Source organism: Porites lutea, chromosome 2 (assembly GCF_958299795.1).
Source record: "Porites lutea chromosome 2, jaPorLute2.1, whole genome shotgun sequence".
Classification (NCBI taxonomy): Eukaryota; Metazoa; Cnidaria; class Anthozoa; order Scleractinia; family Poritidae; genus Porites; species Porites lutea.
The window spans coordinates 23,922,618-23,943,058 of NC_133202.1; the positions used below are offsets into that span (position 1 = coordinate 23,922,618).

A 20,441-nucleotide genomic window follows, 5' to 3' on the forward strand; every position below is an offset into this window, starting at 1 on the left:
AAGATGTCTGGGATTTGTTGCTATGCATTTATAATCGCTACAGTGATTGGTCAATGTTTTAGAGCCAATCAGAGAAGTTCTTATAACTCCTAACGTTCCCGGATGTTGCTTCACGCGGTTCAAAATTCAAGATGGCGGAGCGTGAAATAATGATCGGTGGTCGAAGGCTTTCCCAGCTCAAGGTCGATGAACTCAAAGTGGAGCTGGAAAGGCGAGGCCTCAGAAAAAGTGGTAACAAAGGAATCCTTATTGAAAGACTACAAGAGGTAGTTTTATTTGTGTTATGTACTAGATCGCTAAGTAACTGGTACTGTTGACTGAACGGTTTTCTTTGTTGTATAATTTTGCATTTTGTGTTTGTTCATTGTTTGTGTGTTTATCAGATTCCAGTTAAACAACTGTTTGTATGGCTAGAAACCAGCTATCTCTTCTAACATTCATATTTTAACGTTGTAACTAGCTAGTTTGATCGGCTGTCTTAATTGAAGTAAACCGGTTTGATTTGAAAGCTTTATTAATGTCTTCACTGCCATGCTGGCAGAAGTGCTTTGGGTAAGGTCTCCGCTCAGCCCATTAAATGTTTCGACACTTCTCACTCTAATCTATTTGTGTGAAATATTAGATTGATTCATGCATAATAGATGTATGGGGCTGTACGGAAATTTTACCTTTTTTGTATAGCATTATTTTGTGCAATTAGAGTTTAAAAGTTTAGAATAGAGTTGATCCTTTATCCCGAGATCCAGATCTGTTAGCACAAATGATATTTTAAACTCATCAACAAAGCAAACAGATCATTATACGTTTCTAGAAAACTACCCACCTAAGTACCCCTCCCCTAAAACAACATTTTTCCCTAAGTGAGAAGTAATTGTTATTGTTGGCTTAGGAGGGGGGAGGGGGTAGGTGGGCTGTTTCCCTGAAATGTATAATGATCCAGATAAGCTTGGGGAAGGTGCTGGAGAGGCTCGTGTAATTAAGAACTGCAGCTGAGTGCAGCATGTAACTATGACAACTGTTTGAGTGGCATCTGCCCAGGTACTATCTACTTACGTAAGGGAGGGTGCAATAGTGAGCAGAACTAATCATGAACACAAGCATTAAAAATCAATGCAAATCTTATGGCCAAACCTCAAGAGAGATCCTGTAAATTCCTAAAAGCCCTTGCAAAGATATTTGAGTACCCTGGGTAATCTCAGATGAAAGACTGACAATCAGCAATCTCTTGAGTCCAACATTTTACCAATCTATATTGATGATTATAGTTTTTAATCCTGGGTCAGGACTAATCAGTCTTTAAGGACCTGGGTGTAGATCATAGAGTGAGTTTCTTTGGTATGATCCAGATCAGGATCAGAGATCCTAGATCATTCGGATCATGGTACATGAACTAAACCAGTGAATCCTTTTTTACGGTGGATTTGTAGATTCCTGCCATATTCTGTGATCCAAGTGATCTAACAAATAGTTATGGTGAGTCCTGGGACTCATCTTGTGAAAAATCATGAGTCCCAGTTAAAAAACATGAGTCCCTGGGTCTTTATGTAACTACTCAGTTAATCCAAAGACGCCGACTCCAAAAACTCTGTATTACTGAATACAGTTTACTGAAATAAAAATATACTCCTTCTGTTGTCAAGCACAACAAAGACTAAAAGAAATATGTGCCATTTAACAACAGCCACAGAACACGATATTCTACAAAATCATCTTCAGATTGATCACTTGATCTTTGCATCCTACGGGACACATGTCACAAATTATTTTGGGAGATTTTTATGTGTCAGAGACTCACGTTGCAGAGGTAACAAAATCACTGAGATGAGCTGATCCTGATCCGGATCATTCCAAAGGAACACACCAATACAGCCTCTAGAGTTGATAATGATCAATATTTCATGTTTAATAATAATGGTATAGTGTACATGATGTAATTATAAGTTATTATCTAATCAAGGCAAAATTGGGTGTCTATACACTTATGGTGGTAGCTTGCTTCTTTCAAAACTGATGAAAAACACTTGTGATGTACATTGCAGCACTTGTATTTTTCGCTTTTATTTTCAGGCCATTGACAAGGAGCTGGAGCAGAAAGAAGATTATGAGAGTTTTTCTGTTCCACAGCAAACACACCAGCAGCCAGTGGCAAATGCTTGGCCACATGCTCTGATGCAGCAGCAGCAAAAACAACAACGCCCAGGTATGTTATTTACGTTGCATTATTTTGGAAAAGCTATTGCTTTTGCATAACCTACTATTAACAAAATAATGTAGTTGTTCAAAAGCTGGATAGCCCTATATATCCTAAACCACTATCCACTGGTTATTTACAGTACAACTCAAAAGTAAGTTGACAGTCACTCGTGTTTTGATTAAGACTCGATACTTGAGTTGCAGAAATTGTGAGTCAACCCAAGAAATACAATGTATAATGAGCTTGTCACTGTACTCTTTTCGGCGCGTCAATGAACTCACTGGCTTAAACTTAAAAGTAGCTCCATGGAATGACAGGTTTCTATATCCAACGTAGATTTTTTCCAGTAGAGTTCGCTGGCACATCTGTTTGTCCAAAAGAAGCCAAAAGGTATGACAGCACTTTTGGAAGCATTGCCGATCAGTCTATGATTCATTTCAGCTTGAAACGTTTAACAAAACCTGCAGGCAGTTACAAGCAAAGCTATCATCTCAAAGTTTTTTAAAAACAGGTAGTTTTCAATGTGGTGCAGTGGATGAAGTGACTTTATTAAAAGCATGTTTTACATAAATATGGAAATATCGATCCTTCAGAAAGCGAATTTTAATTCGCAACAGTCTACAGGTCACCGAGGTAATAATTTGTTCGCTTGTTTTTCACGGTAAAGCTTTACCACTGATTCTTGAAATCGCCCAAGAATTTTTTTTTTTCAACCACACTCTTGTGCAAGGTGCCAGCAGGTATCCACCGAAAGATAGTGATTTTGTCAGGTCCTGGCATGCTCCAGTATTATTATTATTATTATTATTATTATTATTATTATTATTATTATTATTATTATTATTATTACGATGATGATGATGATGATGATGATGATGATGATGATGATGATGATGATGATGGACAATACAATGGTACAACATGTTTCTGGAATAACTTAAACAGTCCCAAAATATCATGTTATTGGTACCCATGGTCTCAGACTCTTCAACCATGCAGCTGTACATGTGAAATCTCATTATGAAATAAAGTAAAATTAAGTTTAATCTGTTAAGGAAACCAGGGAACGAAACGAAAAACCACGATGTAAACTTCAAAGTGAGGGTGTTTCAAATAATTTTCTATCCTCCTCATTAATTGATTAAATTAAAAAGTTAATAATTTATTTAAACTTACATGTATAATATTAATTTGTGGCCTGCAACTTTTTAAGATGGCTTCCAAGTGCAATCAATGGGAATTCAGCAGCAAAGTTTATTAAACCAACCACAAGGAATGCATAATCAGCCACATGTTATGATGAATCAACATCAATTGATGATCAACCAGCAACAGGTATGATGCTGCTGCTTACGGTGTTAGCATGGACAAAAATATTGGACTTTAAAAAAAACTATGTTTTCTCCTACTAAGAATTTTTCTTTCAAACATCTTCATTCAATCCATGGAGCTACATGTATTTAGTCATTCGGGCCATGGAGCTACATGGTCGAGCTATCCAAGCCACTTGCAGCTTGTGTAGTTCTCTACCCTGAGTATTAGTTCAGTGAAGAAGACCAAACTTGTAAGTGAAGTCAAGTTACATAGGCAAAGACAATCCCTGCATTTCTTAGTTAATTCTTTACCCTGTGTATTGTCTTGGCACAGAGCACCAAATTCACAAGCTAAGTCAAGCTATCTACCAACTGAGCTAGTCCTGCTACAATTTTGCATGTCATCAATAAAAAGGTCCACCTTGGTTTTTGTTTGTATCTTTACGGTTGTGTTCTTCTTACCTTGCAGCAAATTACCTCTCCAGTGCAAGTTAAGGAATTCAGAGAGCAGTGGCCCCAAGCCCAAATGCCACAAACCCAATTGCATGGAACACAATCCCAGATTCCTCAAGCCCAAGTACTACATTCCCAGGTGCCACAGCCCCAAATGCCGCCAGTTCAAATGTTGCAATCCCAAGTGCAGCAAGCCCAAATGCCGCCAAGCCAGATACCACAGCCTCAAATGCTGTATCACCAGCCACAAGAACACCAAAGACTTATAAATCAAATGACTTCAATTCCTGAACCTGCACCTCTGACACATCCACCCAGTGAAGAAACTCAATCACATGTTGAACCCGAGGCAGAGTCACCAAGCTCATCAGCCTCAGACTCGGCACAACAGTCGTCAAGTTCGTCAAGTGCGGACACAGATGATCATGAACAGGAACAACGAAAATCATTGTTAAATGATGAATTTCCGGTAGAACAAAAACCTGCAATTAAGAAAAAGAATACAGAAGAATCTCCACAGAATGTGGAGAGACAAGAAGATAGTACAGAAAAGACAACACTAGAAAATGAAGCTGAGGAGAACTCAGCTGTAGAAAAGACATCGGTAGAGGAGGACATAAGACCACTGGTTGAAAGCAAAGAGGAAGAAGGGGAAGTAAAAGAAGAGGATGAAGAAGAAAACACCTTACCAGAGGAAAAAGGAAAGGAGGCTGAGGATGAGAAGGAGAATGAACCACCTGAAGAGGCAATGCAACAACAACCATCACCAGATGAGGAAAATACATTTGAAGTGGAGCCGAGTGAGGAGGACAAAGCAGTTGTAGAGGAACCTAAAGTCCCCTCGCCACCAGTGAGTTAATTTTTGTCAAAATACTTACAAGTAGTGTCTAAACTTGTCTCTTTTATCTTATAATTCGTGAACAAAAAGTTAAGGAATCACTTCTGAGCATGAGGATTACATGTGGATGATTTTACAGTAAATTTTGCAAAATGTTTACTTATAGTGTCGAGTCTTAAAGGCCCATGTTCACCCTAGATGCATTGCGCGCCCTGTACTCCAGAAAAAACATTTCGCGTAGTTGAAAATCGCTGCCTTTAGTGTGTAAAGTCAATCTTTGTTAATCTTCTACAGTTTGCTAAATCTGGTTTAAAAGAAAGTCTCAACAAGTTCTTTTGGTATTTTTCTTTACATCTTTTTGGATATTTTGGAATGGTATCGAGCCTTTTTGTTTCTGGGAGTGTTTGTTTCACTGCAGCACTTTCGATGGTGGCTCCATCGAAACAAACGGTTGGAAGCATGGTTGGAAGACCGCGTCAACGGGGGTCGCCGAAGTACATTCGTCTCCGTGAATCCGTTTTTTTAATCCCTGGAGAGATGGGAAAGAAACTCTTGGCTGTAAATTCTACAGACAGCGTGTTTGCCGAGTTCCTCTACATCGAATGTTTAATTGTAAACAAAGGTCCCGTTGAAATCAGTTGAAAGCAAAACAAGCGAGTCAATCTAACATGAACAATGCTTTATTTAATTTAACCTATGAAGCGAGTGATATCCTTAACGTAAACTTATCGTCTGGCGTATCACGATTAAAGCCGGCTCTAAAGTAGCAAGAACTCTTATTAGCAAACCAATCCTTAGCAAAACCTAAAGAAAGTGTAATACAGCGATTACAGCGATTACAGACTGTATGCAGTGCTGATTCGGCGCTTTGCAAACACAACTTCTCGCTTATTCTTTCGAGAACACATACCTAAAAGCTTCAGAATTAACACAAAATAATAGATTGAGGAATCAAAACATTTCACAGTCGAATCGGGCTTCAGGAAAACCTCACCTGGCGCTTAGACGTTTCGTAATTTATGACCTTCATTGTGTTCATCGGACTCAACAAGGCATCCATATGCATTCACTACCAGTTTAAATTTTGGGGTGCTTTCTGCGGTGACATTTAACGAAGTCGGCGATATATCTTCCTCCATTTGGAAAAGAATTAAAAGTCTTACTGGCCTCTTTGATACTGTCTCTCTAAGCTTCGGTCAAGCGTGAAAAAAGCTGCAATTGTAGTCTCCCTCGCAGTCGTTTTTTAGTATCGTCACACAACGCTCCTCAAAGTGGAAGCCAATCAAAACACTGCATTTGACAAAAGAATTGTTTCAAAACAAAAACACAAGCGCGCAAAGCCGTTTGGGTGAACATGGGCCTTTAACAAAAGTGCTGTCCAATAGCCTGGAACTACATTGTAGTGGAGTAACCCTTTACTGTAGTGTCAGAAGTTGCCCAACAGGCAAGCAACATTTGCCAAGAAAGAGTAAATGACTTGTTTAAGTGAAAAGGGGTATTGACAGGCCTGCTTCATGATATGACTGCTCCACACTAGTGAACTTCAGCAGCAGCTAGGCAAGCAATGTTAATAATGAGCTAAAGAAATGAATTAACCATAATGCATACATTCATAATTTTATAATACCATGCGTGGACAGAGATGTGGTTTCTCATGACTGTTTCAAGTGGTTAAGTTAGTAATGTCTAAAACATGAGATGTGCAGTGTAAGTCTGGTGCCTTGCTTGGCAAAGACAGGTTTCTTTGTAAACAGTCACAATGTGCTGCATTTCACGGTTGTTAGCGTGAATTAAGCCTCACCGTGAAAACTCATAAGCCCGGTTTTCCCGTGGAGAGTCACACATGTAAGGTGTGTTTCAAGTGCATTTTTTACTTAATCTATACATATTGATTCATTGTAACAAAAGCCATTCACTTTTTTATAGAAATCAACTTCTCCTATTGTTACCAAGAAAAGGAAAATATCTATTCCACGTAAGTCATTACATTCATTCTAAGGAGTAGCTCAATGGCATCCTAAGTAAGTCCCTTTAAAGTCAGTCCTTGAATTTCAGTCTGGAGCAAGGCTGCTCCCTAATGGGTGCCCGGTCACCAGAGACTCCTATGATATGCTCTCGGGCAACTAAAATTTTAAACAAGGAGCCAGCACAGACACCTAAAACTTATGATTGTTATGGCAATAGCCTGTATGCTTACTTCCAATGAAGGACCGACAGAGTTCCATGCTCATTTTGCGCTTTTGAAATGAAAACGTAAAACGTGCGTTTGTTGACTGTAGGCAAAAAATTCCCGCTGATAAAGGTAAACAAACAAGCACTTTTCTAGAAATTCGAAACTCGAACGAATCAAGTTTCGAGACGCGTGAATTTAGTTTCGAGCGTCTGCCTCCTTATTTAAGGTTATCTATCAGTGGGCTCCTAGACATGGCTCAGGCTCCTAACTTTTTGTTTTAAGGGCCCTAAAAAAAATTTACTAAGCAGCAGCCTTGTATAGAATTTGTAAATAGTGTATGTGGATGATGTTTAGGTTTTAAGGGTTTAGAGAGAGTTGACTGTGAATTATTTATCTGTGAGACACTGACAAACAATTAATTAATATACATGAATCATTCAGTCAGTACTGTACAGTGTACATGTATGTTTGCTTTGTTTTAAAATTTGTATGGGTAATAGCATGATTTGTAGTGGTATTTGGTATGAATACCACAAGTGATATTTCAGAATTGTTATATGTAATTTCACGAGCCGTTAGGCAAGTGTAATTTGAGACAATTTTGAAATATTATCACAAGTGGTATTTATGCCAAATATCACATACCAATCATGCTATTATTTGTTTATACTACCACCCACAAAAGGTTTGTAATAATATTTTCACATGTAGGTATTTCAAATTAAGCAGAAATACCATTGCTCTAAGCCAGTCCAATTGCAGAAATTTCTCATGTTGTGTTATAACTCAGGGAATCATGTAGCCAATACACTTGTCTCTCTCAAAGTTGGTAATTAAAAGTAGATAGATATCTCAGTGCCTTTCATCTAAAGTGGACTTAACGATGACTTACTGCTGCACTGTGTTGTTGTGTATCAAGGAACATCCTTACCAAGCACACCAACTTCTGATGGACCACCAGGATCAAGGAAAAGAAGATGGGGTTCATCTTCAAGCAAGAAGAAAACATCCCTTTCTATAAGTACAGATTCTTTAAAGGTAAAAACATTCTACAACAATACGTTTCTTTGTTGGGTTGGCAAGTTTTTTTTTTTTGTTTTGTTTTGTTTTTGTTTGTTTGTTTGTTTGTTTGTTTCTTTTGTTGTTGGTTTTTTTTTCCATCCAAGACAAGTAGCCTACCGGGGACAAAAAGATACATTGTAATATTTGAAAAAGTGGTTCTTCAGGGACTGGAATTTGGAAATGTCTTGCTCTTAGCCACATAGTAGCCACAGATAGACCAGATGTTGTTTAAAGATGGCTTTGTCGTGGTGAAAGAAAGAAATTGTTTTGTTATGGCAGACATTTTTTAAGTCACAAAAGAATCTGCCAGGAAAGTGGATGTTTTTCACATAATGGATTTCTGCCAACTAAAGAGGAAATCATTAAGAGAATTTTCAACAGTATGTTTCCTTTCTGCAAAAAAAGCCCCACAGAACAGGTTAACAAGGTTGAATTTTGCCTTTTACTGGCTACCCATGTGCAAACCACTTGAAATCCACATTGGCATCTCCCAGCTGAGTTACCATCTATCTACGTAACCATGTCGTTGCCACAAAAGAATTTAGACAGTCAAGGTGTTCATACTTCATTGGTTAAATTTTCAACCATGCTTGGTGAAAATTTGACCTTGATTTTAGGGTTCAAATCTTTCAAAGGCTAAGCATGCTAAGCATGGTTTCATATGATTGGAGGACCTAAACACATGAATTTTCAACTAGTCAAAACTTTGTCTTGTAACCTGTCAAGGTAGCCTTTGTTCAGTTGTGTTTGTTAATTCTCTAGGACCTCATTCCAGGAGTACAGGTGCACAGCACTCCAGCACTGGAAGCAGTCATGGATCTTGGAGGAGATGATGATGATGAGAAGGAGATAGAGGATGAAGAGAAAAAGATGGAAGAGAAAGCAGAGGAGGAGAAAGATCCGGTGCCTGTAAAGACACCTGAAACCACAGAGCCTGAGAACAAAAAGCGCAAGGAAAGGATTGTGAAAGTGGAGGAAAAGAAGACCATAAAGCTACAGAGAAAACCTATTGTAATTGAAAAGGAACAGGAAACTATCAAAATGGAGGTTGAAGAAGGTACTGTTGTACACAGCTGGAATAATTTGTTGTGTTTGTATTATTTTACTCAACTACTTCTTTTTTGCCGTTACTGCTTGTTGATGTGTGTGTGTGAATTAATGACATTATTAATCATAATTTTGACTTTCAAATGACCTTCTACAGCTGTACATCCTACCAAATCGACAAGTTCACGTGGCTGTGAAATGTGCCTTCCTTGCATTTCTGTAAACAAAGTCATTAACTTGCGGTTTGGAAAAGGGTTGGCAAGATACAATGACTTATGTAAACCTGGAGCTTGTTTTTTTTAGCGCAGCTCACAAGAGATGAAATGTAGGGAAGGCCTTCAGATCATTGCCATTCATTCAGAGCACCTTAACTGTAGCCGCAGTTTACGTTGCAGTTGGCAATGGCCTAATTACCATCAGAATAATGTAGAGGAGACTTCTTATTAAGTTCATTGCTGGCATGTTTCTTATTAATCTTTCATGTATTTTGAAATAATAAATATGTGCAGTAGCAGATTTGCATCTCTTTTGTTAGATCACCACTGTCAATTTCAAGGGTGAAAAATAAGAAGAATCCTGATTTGAATTTTGAGCAGACTAAAATCAATAATAATAATTACCACACAAAAGGTCTATCCAAGAGGTTTCGTTTGAAAGGCCACACTGCAAGATTCTGTTCATGGACTCAAAAGTTAAAATGATATCAAATGTGTACACCATAACTCTAAAATTTATGAAGGTGATAGCTTGATCTTAAAGTCTCCTCCTGCAACGTGCACTGCAGCTAAAGTATAAACTTATTGTGCAAGGTCATTTGATAGTTATCTAACAACAGTTGTCTTTTCTCTGAGCATCCTTGTTTTATATCTAACCTTGTGCACACAGCAGCAGCCGTAGCAGCTACAAGTGTAAAGTTCCTTATGAGCTCTCTCTCCCTGTACATGATGATCCCTTTTCTGTGCTGACGGCATGCGGTATGGGAGGTTTTCTATGGGTTACACCCAGCTGGGTGGTCTGATTTGAAAATATGGAAAGATGCAATGTGGACAATGCTATGATCAGATGGCAAATGAGTTTTGAAAGACCAAAGAGTAATGAGATATGTTTATGACAACCTGTTCATGCGTGGTGGGTTTGCCAAACTAGAAGATTTCTTTTAGCAAAGAACATCTGTCAACTCTTGAAACTGGGTTTTGTGACCAAAAACAAAGCAAAGGGTCTTTAAACCCAGGACACTGTCTTGTCTCAGATGACTCACTTAACTGGGGTATAAATGAACGCCACTGAAAACATCAATGAACTGACCTAGGACTCACTGACACACAACAGAAAACAGAGTGAGAGTATCCTGAGAGTAATACACTGACTTGAATTTGAACTGCAACAAAGCAAAGAGAAGGAAGACATAACCAAGAAAAGAAAGAAGAAAAGTTCTTCCAGAACAGCATGTTGTTCCTAATTCAATGGCATTCTTGTATTGAGAGTGAGCACAGGAAAAGAGTGAAGGATCGTGATGTAGTAACCAACCAAGAAGTGGCGAGACTGTTTTATTGCCTGGCCACTGTTTTATGAGGCCAAACATTGAAAATACCACATACATTGTATTTGCTTGTTATACAATGTGTTTTACACCTCCGGACTGTGACAGTGCTGCAGCAACTCACTGTGCGGACTTATTAAAAGAAAGCTTTGTGAATGCAACAATACTGAACAAAGTTATATCTTACAGAACTGCAATGTCTGTCTACCCTGCCTGAAGTGCAACCACAGCTACACTGTTGCTGTGTTTGCTGATGGAAATACCAAAAAAAGACGATTGTTTTGCTGCCTTGGAATGGGAAGATGAATATACTTGTATTCTTTATTCCAGAAATTTGCTGGTAAATGATTAGCCAAGAGACAGGAATGATTTATAGCACACCTTTGATATCACTGGTATCGTACCATCTTGGGAAAACACAGTGAAAACTTGAAGTGGAAAGGAACAGCTCTGATTTTGATCTACATTTGCAGCATTCATGAAGATTCGAGTTCTTACATGTACGTTTCCAACATTGAAAGAGTCTTTAAATCAAGGAAAATGTGAACCCTTTAAGACGTCTTCAGAAAAAACTGACACTGCTGAACCAGAAAATATTCGGATGATGTGGAATGAAAAGTATTGATAAATCTACTGGACAAGAAAAGGTTGTGATTATTGTCTGAGGGATTTAATTACAGAGCAACTTTTACACCTGTACTTTCGGTCACGTGCAAGAACATGAGTGGAGTAAGAATTGACAAGCAACCACACAAAACTACTTTGAAAGAGACTTGCTAGTGTCAACCTTGTCACAAGCAAATTGAAGTCCATCCAAATACTGCACTGTTAAGATCAGGACACTGTGAGAACAATATCATTGTGTCATATAAATGACTCGAGGGCTGCATAGAGTTCAAAGTTGATTATTCCTGAAATATGATAATCATTAGAGGTGACCAAGAGACGCTTGTATGCTATTGACTCAGTGGCTGAATGTTAGCCTGCGATTTGCTGTTGGTGATGATATTGAAATTTACTTGATGATGTTCAGAAGCCATCGGGGTCATCTGTGGCTGTGCGTACCACATCTTTTCCTGTGTTTGAGCCGCAAACCATTTGACAGTGTTGTACTAGCTAGCGCTGTATGCAGAGGAGTATTTTACATGCAGTGATTTTTATTGCCAGTAAACATCGCAATTTCAGCAAAGTTTCCTTGTTGGTCAAATTTTGGTGCAAAAAGTTAATTTCACTGTCAAATACACAAGGAAGGCCTTTTGCAAATCATTCAGCCAACAAGGAAGCGTGACTGAAAATTAAAGTCGTATTTATGTTATTTGATTTGATTTTTTTTTTTTCGAATGTGTTTTTATAACTCTACTATGTCTCAACCAGAGTTGTTCTAATATAAGGATGTGTTGACGACTGGTCTAATCTTTTACAAGCAATTGGCATTATCACTACGTTGAATTCAACATATTTATATCAAGTGTTGTAGTCTCTATTTCCTCATTTGTTGATATTGCAACCATTACCAATGTGATCTAACGTCCGGTTTTCTTTCGCCCCATAATTAAGTTTACTTTGTAAAACCAAGTTAACTGTCAACAAAATAGGCACAACAGTTGGCAGTTACATGTACATTGTCTGTGCTCGGTGACGATTAAGGAGAAAAAAATGTGATATCTAAAATTCTCGGAGGTTTTGATAACCACTCGTTAAATTTGAATTACTGGCTAAACGAGCTTTAAACTTTTTGTCAATGTTAAGCTAACTGTGTAATTGTTTTCATTTCAACACTAAGACAGTTACAGTATCTTCCAAAATTGCTGAATGAAAAAAATTGTCAAGTGAAAGTATTGGAGTCCTCAGCACTGTACTAGAACAACTGTGGGGTAGAGTTTTGTGTTTCTCCTTCTGTTTGCCGTAAAACCTTTACAGGTTAATTCTAACGCGACTAAACTGTTGTGTGTCCTTCTTTTTCTTCTATACCGTCCTCAGTTTTTGACTGCCTTTTACGTGTATGTTTGCTATGTTTAGAAGCTGAAACTCCAATAAGTGATAATCCTCATCCACGACGAACATCAGAACCTCTTCGAGAAACTTCACCCATACGAGCTGAACGATCACCATCACCCTCAAGACACCCGGAGAGCGAGGTACTACACGTGAAGAACCTTGTGCGACCGTTCACCCTGAACCAGCTTAAAGAGCTCTTGGGAAAATATGGAACACTGGCCGAGGATGGATTTTGGATTGACAAGATTAAGTCACATTGCTACGTCGTGGTAAGAAGTGTGCGAAAAAAAAGCCTTACATGGGCTGATATTTTCATTTCTACATATTGTTTGTTCTCACCTCTCCACAATAATAGACCCGTCCACGGTTTTTTCAAGTTTTGAATGGAACCAGTGATAGCGAAAATCCGTCGAAAGGTTGAAAGAAGCCAGAATCTTGATTTTGTTCCAGCTGAATTTCAGTCTTCACGCCAGACCTTTTAGCGACTCGGGCACTAATGTACGTAACATCGTCACCAGTTTTGCTGTTGGTGGCTAGAAGCTCAATTCCAAAAATGCTGGAAAATTCTTCATCATTTTCTTCGGCTACAGGAGACTAATTGAGAAAAACAGACGGAAATGCGAGTTTCATGGACAAAACTGTACACGTCATCTTATTTATTTATATATATATACGCACGGGCTTGCATAAATATTTAACATTTTTTCCACGAGTGCGCGTTGGGTATGAGTTGGCTATAATCATCTCATATCCAACAAGCGCCAGTGGAATAATTGTTTTATTTAAAAAAGGGCCACAAAATATCGGGAACTCTCTTCGACATTATTTGTAAAAACAAACGATTTTCATCTTGTTTTTAATTTTGCTTAGACGCGTACAGTTACCATATTTGGAGAGCATGGTATAACGGCTCATATACCATGCTGGCTATGCCAATCAGGGCACTAGAATTGCATTATCCAATGATTTAGTTTTAAAAGATTTCTTTTTTTTATAGCGGTTTAATTGGACTTTTATAGGGCAAGCACGCGCGCTATGTTACAAATCCCATTTTTCAGTTCCTGGATTTATGTCTCATGTAGACACATATGAGCCTGTCCTGATGGGATGTGCCAAAATATCTAAAACGATGCCATTGTGTTCGACGATGCCATTGTGTTCGAATGGCAAACATTTTTCGCAGGGGCTCTTGTAGTATTAAATGTGTAAGGTAAAAGCTAAAGTCGCACACGAAGCAAAGGCCCAAACGACCAGAACTTATCCCGGTTTCCTTAGCATGAAGCATGCCTAGGAGTATTGCTACTCCCCCCTGGACGGGATGCTAGTCCATTGCAGGGTTATCCCCCAGCAGTATGTCGCCGGTAGCCATTTATACACCTGGGTGAAGAAAGACAAAGTTAAGTAAAGTTCCTTGTCTAAGGAAACAACGCGACGGGCGAGGCTCGAACTCCGGACGTTAACCGCTCGGCTACACACGCCTTTATGTTACTTCAATTAAAAAAAATTACGTTATGGGCACTTAAAATTGTGCCGGTTGTTGTTGATTAATAGGCACCTTAATCATTTTGTCTTTCTCACAGTACAACAGTGTTGAAGAGGCTGCCGCTAGCAGACAAGCTCTACATGGTATCAAGTGGCCAACAACAAGTCCAAAGATTCTCGCAGTTGATTTTGCTGATAATGACGAGGTTAGTACATGTTCACGCATAACTCTTGTGTTCTTCTTGAGGCGCGTTTGGTTGACCGTATATTCCGGAATAAGAATGAATCATGGAATAATTTCTAGAAATCACTTGTTCGTTCCTGTGGTACGAACTGTGCAAGTCCGCCCGCTGAACCTCTGCATATAGTAGTTCTAAACACCACCGAAAACCCTGATCTGTAACCAACTTTCCCTGTGTTCTTATTTCGTAACACGGTCAATCAAACGTACCCTTGTTAACCAACTGTGGGGAAAACGGGAAATTAGGCCTAGTTCAATCTTCGAATTTTCCAGCTCTTCAATTAAGTACATGAAAAGATCGACGTTTGAATCAGTTATGTCCGACATGTCTGATTTGGCTCGACCCATTAATAAAGTTCGAGTGACCCACATGGAAATTTTTAGGCTGCGTGGTAGGCGTCGAAAGAGAGATGGGGAGGAAGGAAAAAAGGGAGGGGAATTGGGGAGAGAGGGGAAGGGACCCCTTCCCTTTTCCCCTCTTTCGCGCTTTTCTCCCTCTCCCCTCCCCCTCCCCCTCCCTTTTTTTCGCCTACCACGCAGGCTAGGGAATTTCGACTACGGGGCTTCTTCGTTTCAGTCGTTGAACTTTTCATGTGCCAAGTCTAATGCATAAATTACTATAAATTATTTTGTCTGGTTAAGTATTTTAGATCATTGTACATCGTGAAAATGAATTGAGTCCGACTAACTAAGCTCAACGTTTGAATTGACCGTGGAAATATATTATCATTTGGGTGGATCCAAATAGGTATTAAGTTCGGTGCATAAAAAGTTTGACGTTTGAACTGGACCTCAAACTCCTAACTATGGGAAAACGCTGCCCGCTGCCCTTTCAAAGGAACTTGCATGCAAAATGAATGCGAGTCACTATATAATACACTACGCAATATCGCAACAATGTTGCTAAAAATCGTCGTTGCGAATTGCCCCTTGTAACATCACCTTTAAACTCCCTATTAACCTGGTTCACCCGTTCAGCAAGATTGTGAGAAATGGCACGAAACTGAGAAGGGAGGGTCCAAAATTGGAAGCTAGTGAAAGAGGAGAGAGTTCTTTCTATGCCTTCCTCTCTTAACCTCTATTAACTATGTCTTCTCCTCTGGCATCTCTTTACGCCGTCCCCACTATCGGAACGCCTGGAGTAGGCTAGCGAACTATATTTGAGTCGCTGTGTCGTTCATTTTCTGTATATAAATTTTTTATTTTGTTATTTAAGCGACTATTTTTGGCTTAATTTTTTTTCTATTTACATATATCATTGTAACATGTCATCATTTTGACGTATTTATTGGTTTAGGTAATTGGTTATTGTCACTGAAAAGCCATTTTTTGGGAGTGCTATTAGATTCTGTATTGTATTTGTTTCAAAAATGTTCAAACGGCTTCGACCGACACTGAAACCATGTGATAAAGCAAGGGTTGGCCCAAACATCGAGGCGAACTTCAGAAGTGTTCAAGATACGCATCAACTCATTCCAGCAAAGAAAAACGGATTTTGGATGGGGGCGGGGGGGGGGGGGGGAGCGTGTTACATAGTAGATTAGCTTCCACGGTTAAAGACAAAACAAGCCCGTCTGCAAAGTAAAATCCTCAAAGATAGGTGCCTGATGTTTTGTTACGAACTTAGTTTTCGTTCTCCAACTCTGTATATCTACAGATGGCGAGAGATACTGAGGGAGCCCTGGGCAAAACCAAGGGAAAGGAACGAGAGTCGAAACTTGAGAAAGTTGTGAAGAAGGATCGACCAGGTATGATATGAGAAACAAACACTAACACAGGGATTGTTTGTGACCTAGAAATGATTCTTAACGTGCGTACGACAAACTAACTTGCAGCATCTGTTTTGATTGGTTGATACAGTGGAGGGAGACGGTGAGCTTAAAGACCTATTGTGTTGTGTCACGCACTCCTTCCTAACGAGTCTTGGAGACAACTGCGTGACAAGCTTTAAGAGGGTCTCCTGCTAAATCTGTGATATAACGTATTTTTATCCCCCGCGCTAACAGCTACTTTACCTTGAATATTATTTTGCCACTGTTTCATAGAGCTTAAATTTGAATTTGTCCAATTTATCCATGTATTTTTTGTTTGCTCCTCACTAAAGAACTGCCCTTCAGTGTTACGTCCTTGTATGTGTGCGGTTTATAGGCTCGCTTATAATCAGTTTATAGGCTCGCTTTCCGCGGCTTCCTCGGTTCCTGTCTTTTTCTGGGGGGAATCGCAGGCGGCCGCTCATTTTTTGAACAGCGGCAGGTTCTGTAGTCTGCTGTACAGCCGTTCTTTGTGTCGTCACGCAACGCTCCTCCCAACGAAGACGACACAAAGAAGACGCAAAAACGGCTGTGTAGCGGACTAACTGGTTATGGAGCCAAATCGGATCATGTGGTAGGTGGTCAAATGATGCGACTATTCTTTTGAATAAAGTCGTGTTCTTGTGTCTTTTTTCCAAAGTTGTCGAAGAGAAGCCGGCGGCAGAAGTTGAGGAAGAAGAAGAAGATCAAAAGAACGCTGGTAATTTGCTGGATAATCTGTTCAGAAAAACGAAAACCACGCCCTGTTTATACTGGTTACCGCTCAGCGACGAACAGGTACGTTTTAGTATAAAGTGTGCCCTTTCAAAGTGTGCCCGGTTGATCAGGATGAGGTTGTGGTATTTTCGTCGATTCTGCTTTTAAAAGCAAGATCTTTATTGACTGAATCATGGCTGCATACATGTATCAAAGCATTATGAACACTCTTCACTTAAGTTACTTGAAAGCAATCTGTTATTGTATTCGTTTAATTTTTGAATCTGACAGTTTTGCCCGTCCATGCCTCCTGTTGGCCTTTCTGTATCTCTTCCATCCTCTGTCTCAGTTAAGTTTAAAGAGGACGGTAAATTGTTTTTGTTCAAAATATCTAAAAGTCCTAACTGCTCATCAGTAGGATGCCTTAAATGTGTGCAATTCCACAATTGGTTTTTCGGCGCCATTAACTTCTATAACAAATGTAGAACATTTCAGGAGGAGCCACCCACAATGTGAGAACAGTTACTGGCAAGGCCAATGAGTACGAAAACAGTCTAAAGGAAACGTAATGCGTTAAATAAAAAACTAAATACATACGTCAATTAAATAAGTAAATAAAGCTCGCGCGCATTAAAATTCAATTGGTTATTTTTGATGCCTCATTCAATTCCCGGCGACCAGTTATTGGGTGTCAAAATCCCCCAAAATAAACTATTTCCGAGTTGCCCAAGCCTCTGTTTCTAAGCGAGGCTAAGTGCGAAGCTATTGTTATAAAAATGATTTTTGATGAACTTGCAAATAAAAGTACCTTGCGAGCAGTGGTTTCTCCAGGCCGGACGCTACGGGAGAGGTTTCTCTCCCGTAGCGTCCGGCCTGGAGAATCCACTGCTCACAGGGTAAAATAAAAGTCACTTTCACAAGAAAGGTCTTGCACTTACAGCCTCGTTTTGAAAGTGAGTTTTTGGACCTATTTTCCTTAGCCCCTCAGAGCCCCACTTGTGTATGGTCCCTACTTACAGTCAATGCTTCTGTCTTGTTTTCAGATTGCAACACGGGAACGCGAAAGAGAAGAAAGACGCAAAGCGCGACAGGAGGAAATAGAAAAGGAAAACAAAGAGCGAAAAGAACGACAAGAGCAACGTGAGAAAGAACGTGAAAAAGAAAAACGAGAGCGCGAACAGCAGAAACAGCGGTCACGCTCACCGAGAAACACAAGAAGAGAGCGAAGTCGAAGCAAAAGTAGAAGCAGAAGCCCACGTGGGCCGAGAAGGCGATGAAATATATCAAAGAGCCAACTAAACTTTTTATTGTTTTAGATATTCTGTTCACTTCTTTGAACTGTCCGAGAGCTTTTCCGCAGCGGATATTGATTATTTGTTTGGTTTGACTTTTAATCCGATATATAGCCTAGGATAGCCGAAATGTCTCACCTAGTTTTAGTCGTACTATTTGTACAAAAACAAACAGCCTGACTTTCATGCAGAGAGATGTACTGCTCAGTGACTTTCACTTGGATTTTGCGCTGTAAGATTTTAACCTCCAACAAACATGACCGTTATCTAGTTTTACCATACGCCGCGAAATGATCATCAATCCTGGTTATAGAGCGGTTTTCATTTGAGTGTCGAAAAGTAATTGGTTTTGCACTTTCTACACGATGCGATTGGCTTAAAAGATTCGCGCCACCTTTTCATCCAATCAGAAGTAAAACCAAAGCCAATTGTGACGCGCTCGCATGCATTTTCCCGCGCTTTGCGTCAGCCACATGTAATTACTTCGAGTTTTGATTGGTTCAATGTATTGTCTGTGTCCTATGTGATTGGCCAAAGTAATTACTTTGGTTTTGGTTTTACGACACTCAAACGAAAACCACTCTAACAGATTATTTACACCGTGTTTTTTTATAAATACATGGAAAAGCTTTTAATATTAAGTTTACCCAATCGAAGCAGTGGTTTGTTTGTTTTGTTTAGCCTTCACTCAGGTAAATTTTGTACATCTAAAAAAAGATGCTGTGCTCTTTATAGTTGCACTGTAAAACTTAAATATTTAGTTTTACCCATTGTAAGCAGTGATTTTTTGTTTTGTTTCGTTTTTTGTTTTTTGTCTTGTTTGGTTTTTTGTTTTGTTTGGCCTTCACTCAGCAAGGTAATTCTTCGGGCAGAAATTTTGTACATTATCAAAAATAAACCATCCAAAGGAAAGCCACTGATCTTAACTTCTGGTGTAAAGTAACCACTAGTAAGGAACTTTTTTCTCTATCTAGGCGACCTCTTTAAGGAGCAGATGTCCCAAGAGTGCAGGGATCTTTCTGAAACGGAGAACACCTCGCTTGTTTTACGGAAGGGTTTTTGTGTCCAAACATGCTTTCACATTCGTGTTTTTTTTTTTTTTTTTTCTGGCAACGTGGTTTAAGCTCTTTCTTTGCGAAAGTGGCCATAACCAGGAGCACTCTTCTTTCCTAACAGGGATTTTGTAAATAGTTTTAGTTCCACCTTTCCAGTGAAGGTTTCTGTTAAATTCCTTTAAATTGCTCCTGGTTTCTAGGCGCTGTGCGCGCTGTCCGTCTCTGTGGGAACCGCGTTTGACAAATATTTCGGGGTGAACACTCTTCTAAACGCTCTGTTACACCGTGTACCGAATGTATAATTGTCACGCAACGATGCCTGGGTGTCTCACCCTACCGGTAATTCGCCCACGATTTTGGAAAACTGAAAATATGTCTTGAAATTATAATTATGTTTTACCGTTTAACTGAAGTATTGCCTAAGATTTAACCGAATTTACCGTCAATAAAGAACTCTTAATGAAGCAACTGTGTAACATGAATTTACGAATACCAGTCACTTGCCTTTTGCAACAAAGGTTTTAGTTGTGTTTAAAAAGAGGGAATTCTTTCTCTGCCTTTTACACAGGAAAGGGCAAGTACATCAGCTGATATACAAGCATACATCCATACCCTGAAGAATGCGACACGTTTTTGTTTGTTGCTATGTTGTTTTTGTTTGATTTTTTGTTTGTCCTTTTGCCGTCATTAATGGTTGTAGAATGGAGTATGCATACTCCATACTGGCTGGCCCCAATTATTTCTTTTCTTTCATTTTTTTTTTTTTTGGCAATTATTTTTTGGCTCTATTGCGTTACCCCTGTATCTCCTATCACAGTACGAAGGGGGCCTCAAACGCCCCCCGGTCTGTCAAAAAGGTTGAAATTAGTAAAGTTGCCAAAGATGTAGCTCAACAAAGTTGCGAAAATTTGCAGAAGTTTGTATGGTGTTTTCAAGTTTGTGCCCGCATCAAACAAACGTCTCGGTAAAACTTACCGACTTTGAGGAGCTTTACCTTCGTTAGTTTTCAACTGATCACTTTCAGACTTGATAATTTTATTAATGTAAAGGCACTTTTTCTAGAGGAGTTGACGAGTTTCCCCTAACTTGTCCATGTCAAAAGTTGAAAAATCCGTGGAAGGGTTCATCATAAGACCCGGAGACGACAGTCAGTTGGTTATTTGTTTTTGGTGCACTTTATAGATTTGTTCCTTTTGTTTATATATAGATATGGAGCCTCTACCTGTCAAACGGTAACCAAACCTTC

The 20,441-nt window shown here is 39.3% G+C and overlaps 1 protein-coding gene across 1 annotated transcript; it reads left to right on the top strand.

The window, feature by feature from the left end:
* The first annotated feature begins 126 nt into the window (after positions 1-126).
* Positions 127-19,659, top strand: LOC140928073 (uncharacterized). Its single transcript, XM_073377794.1, has 12 exons — positions 127-266; positions 2,068-2,200; positions 3,408-3,529; positions 3,977-4,810; positions 6,725-6,773; positions 7,891-8,009; positions 8,796-9,090; positions 12,640-12,887; positions 14,199-14,306; positions 15,999-16,089; positions 16,793-16,929; positions 17,892-19,659. The coding sequence occupies exons 1-12, from the start codon at positions 132-134 to the stop codon at positions 18,123-18,125; spliced, it is 2,505 nt and encodes an 834-aa protein (XP_073233895.1). The 5' UTR covers positions 127-131; the 3' UTR covers positions 18,126-19,659.
* The last annotated feature ends 782 nt before the right edge of the window (positions 19,660-20,441 follow it).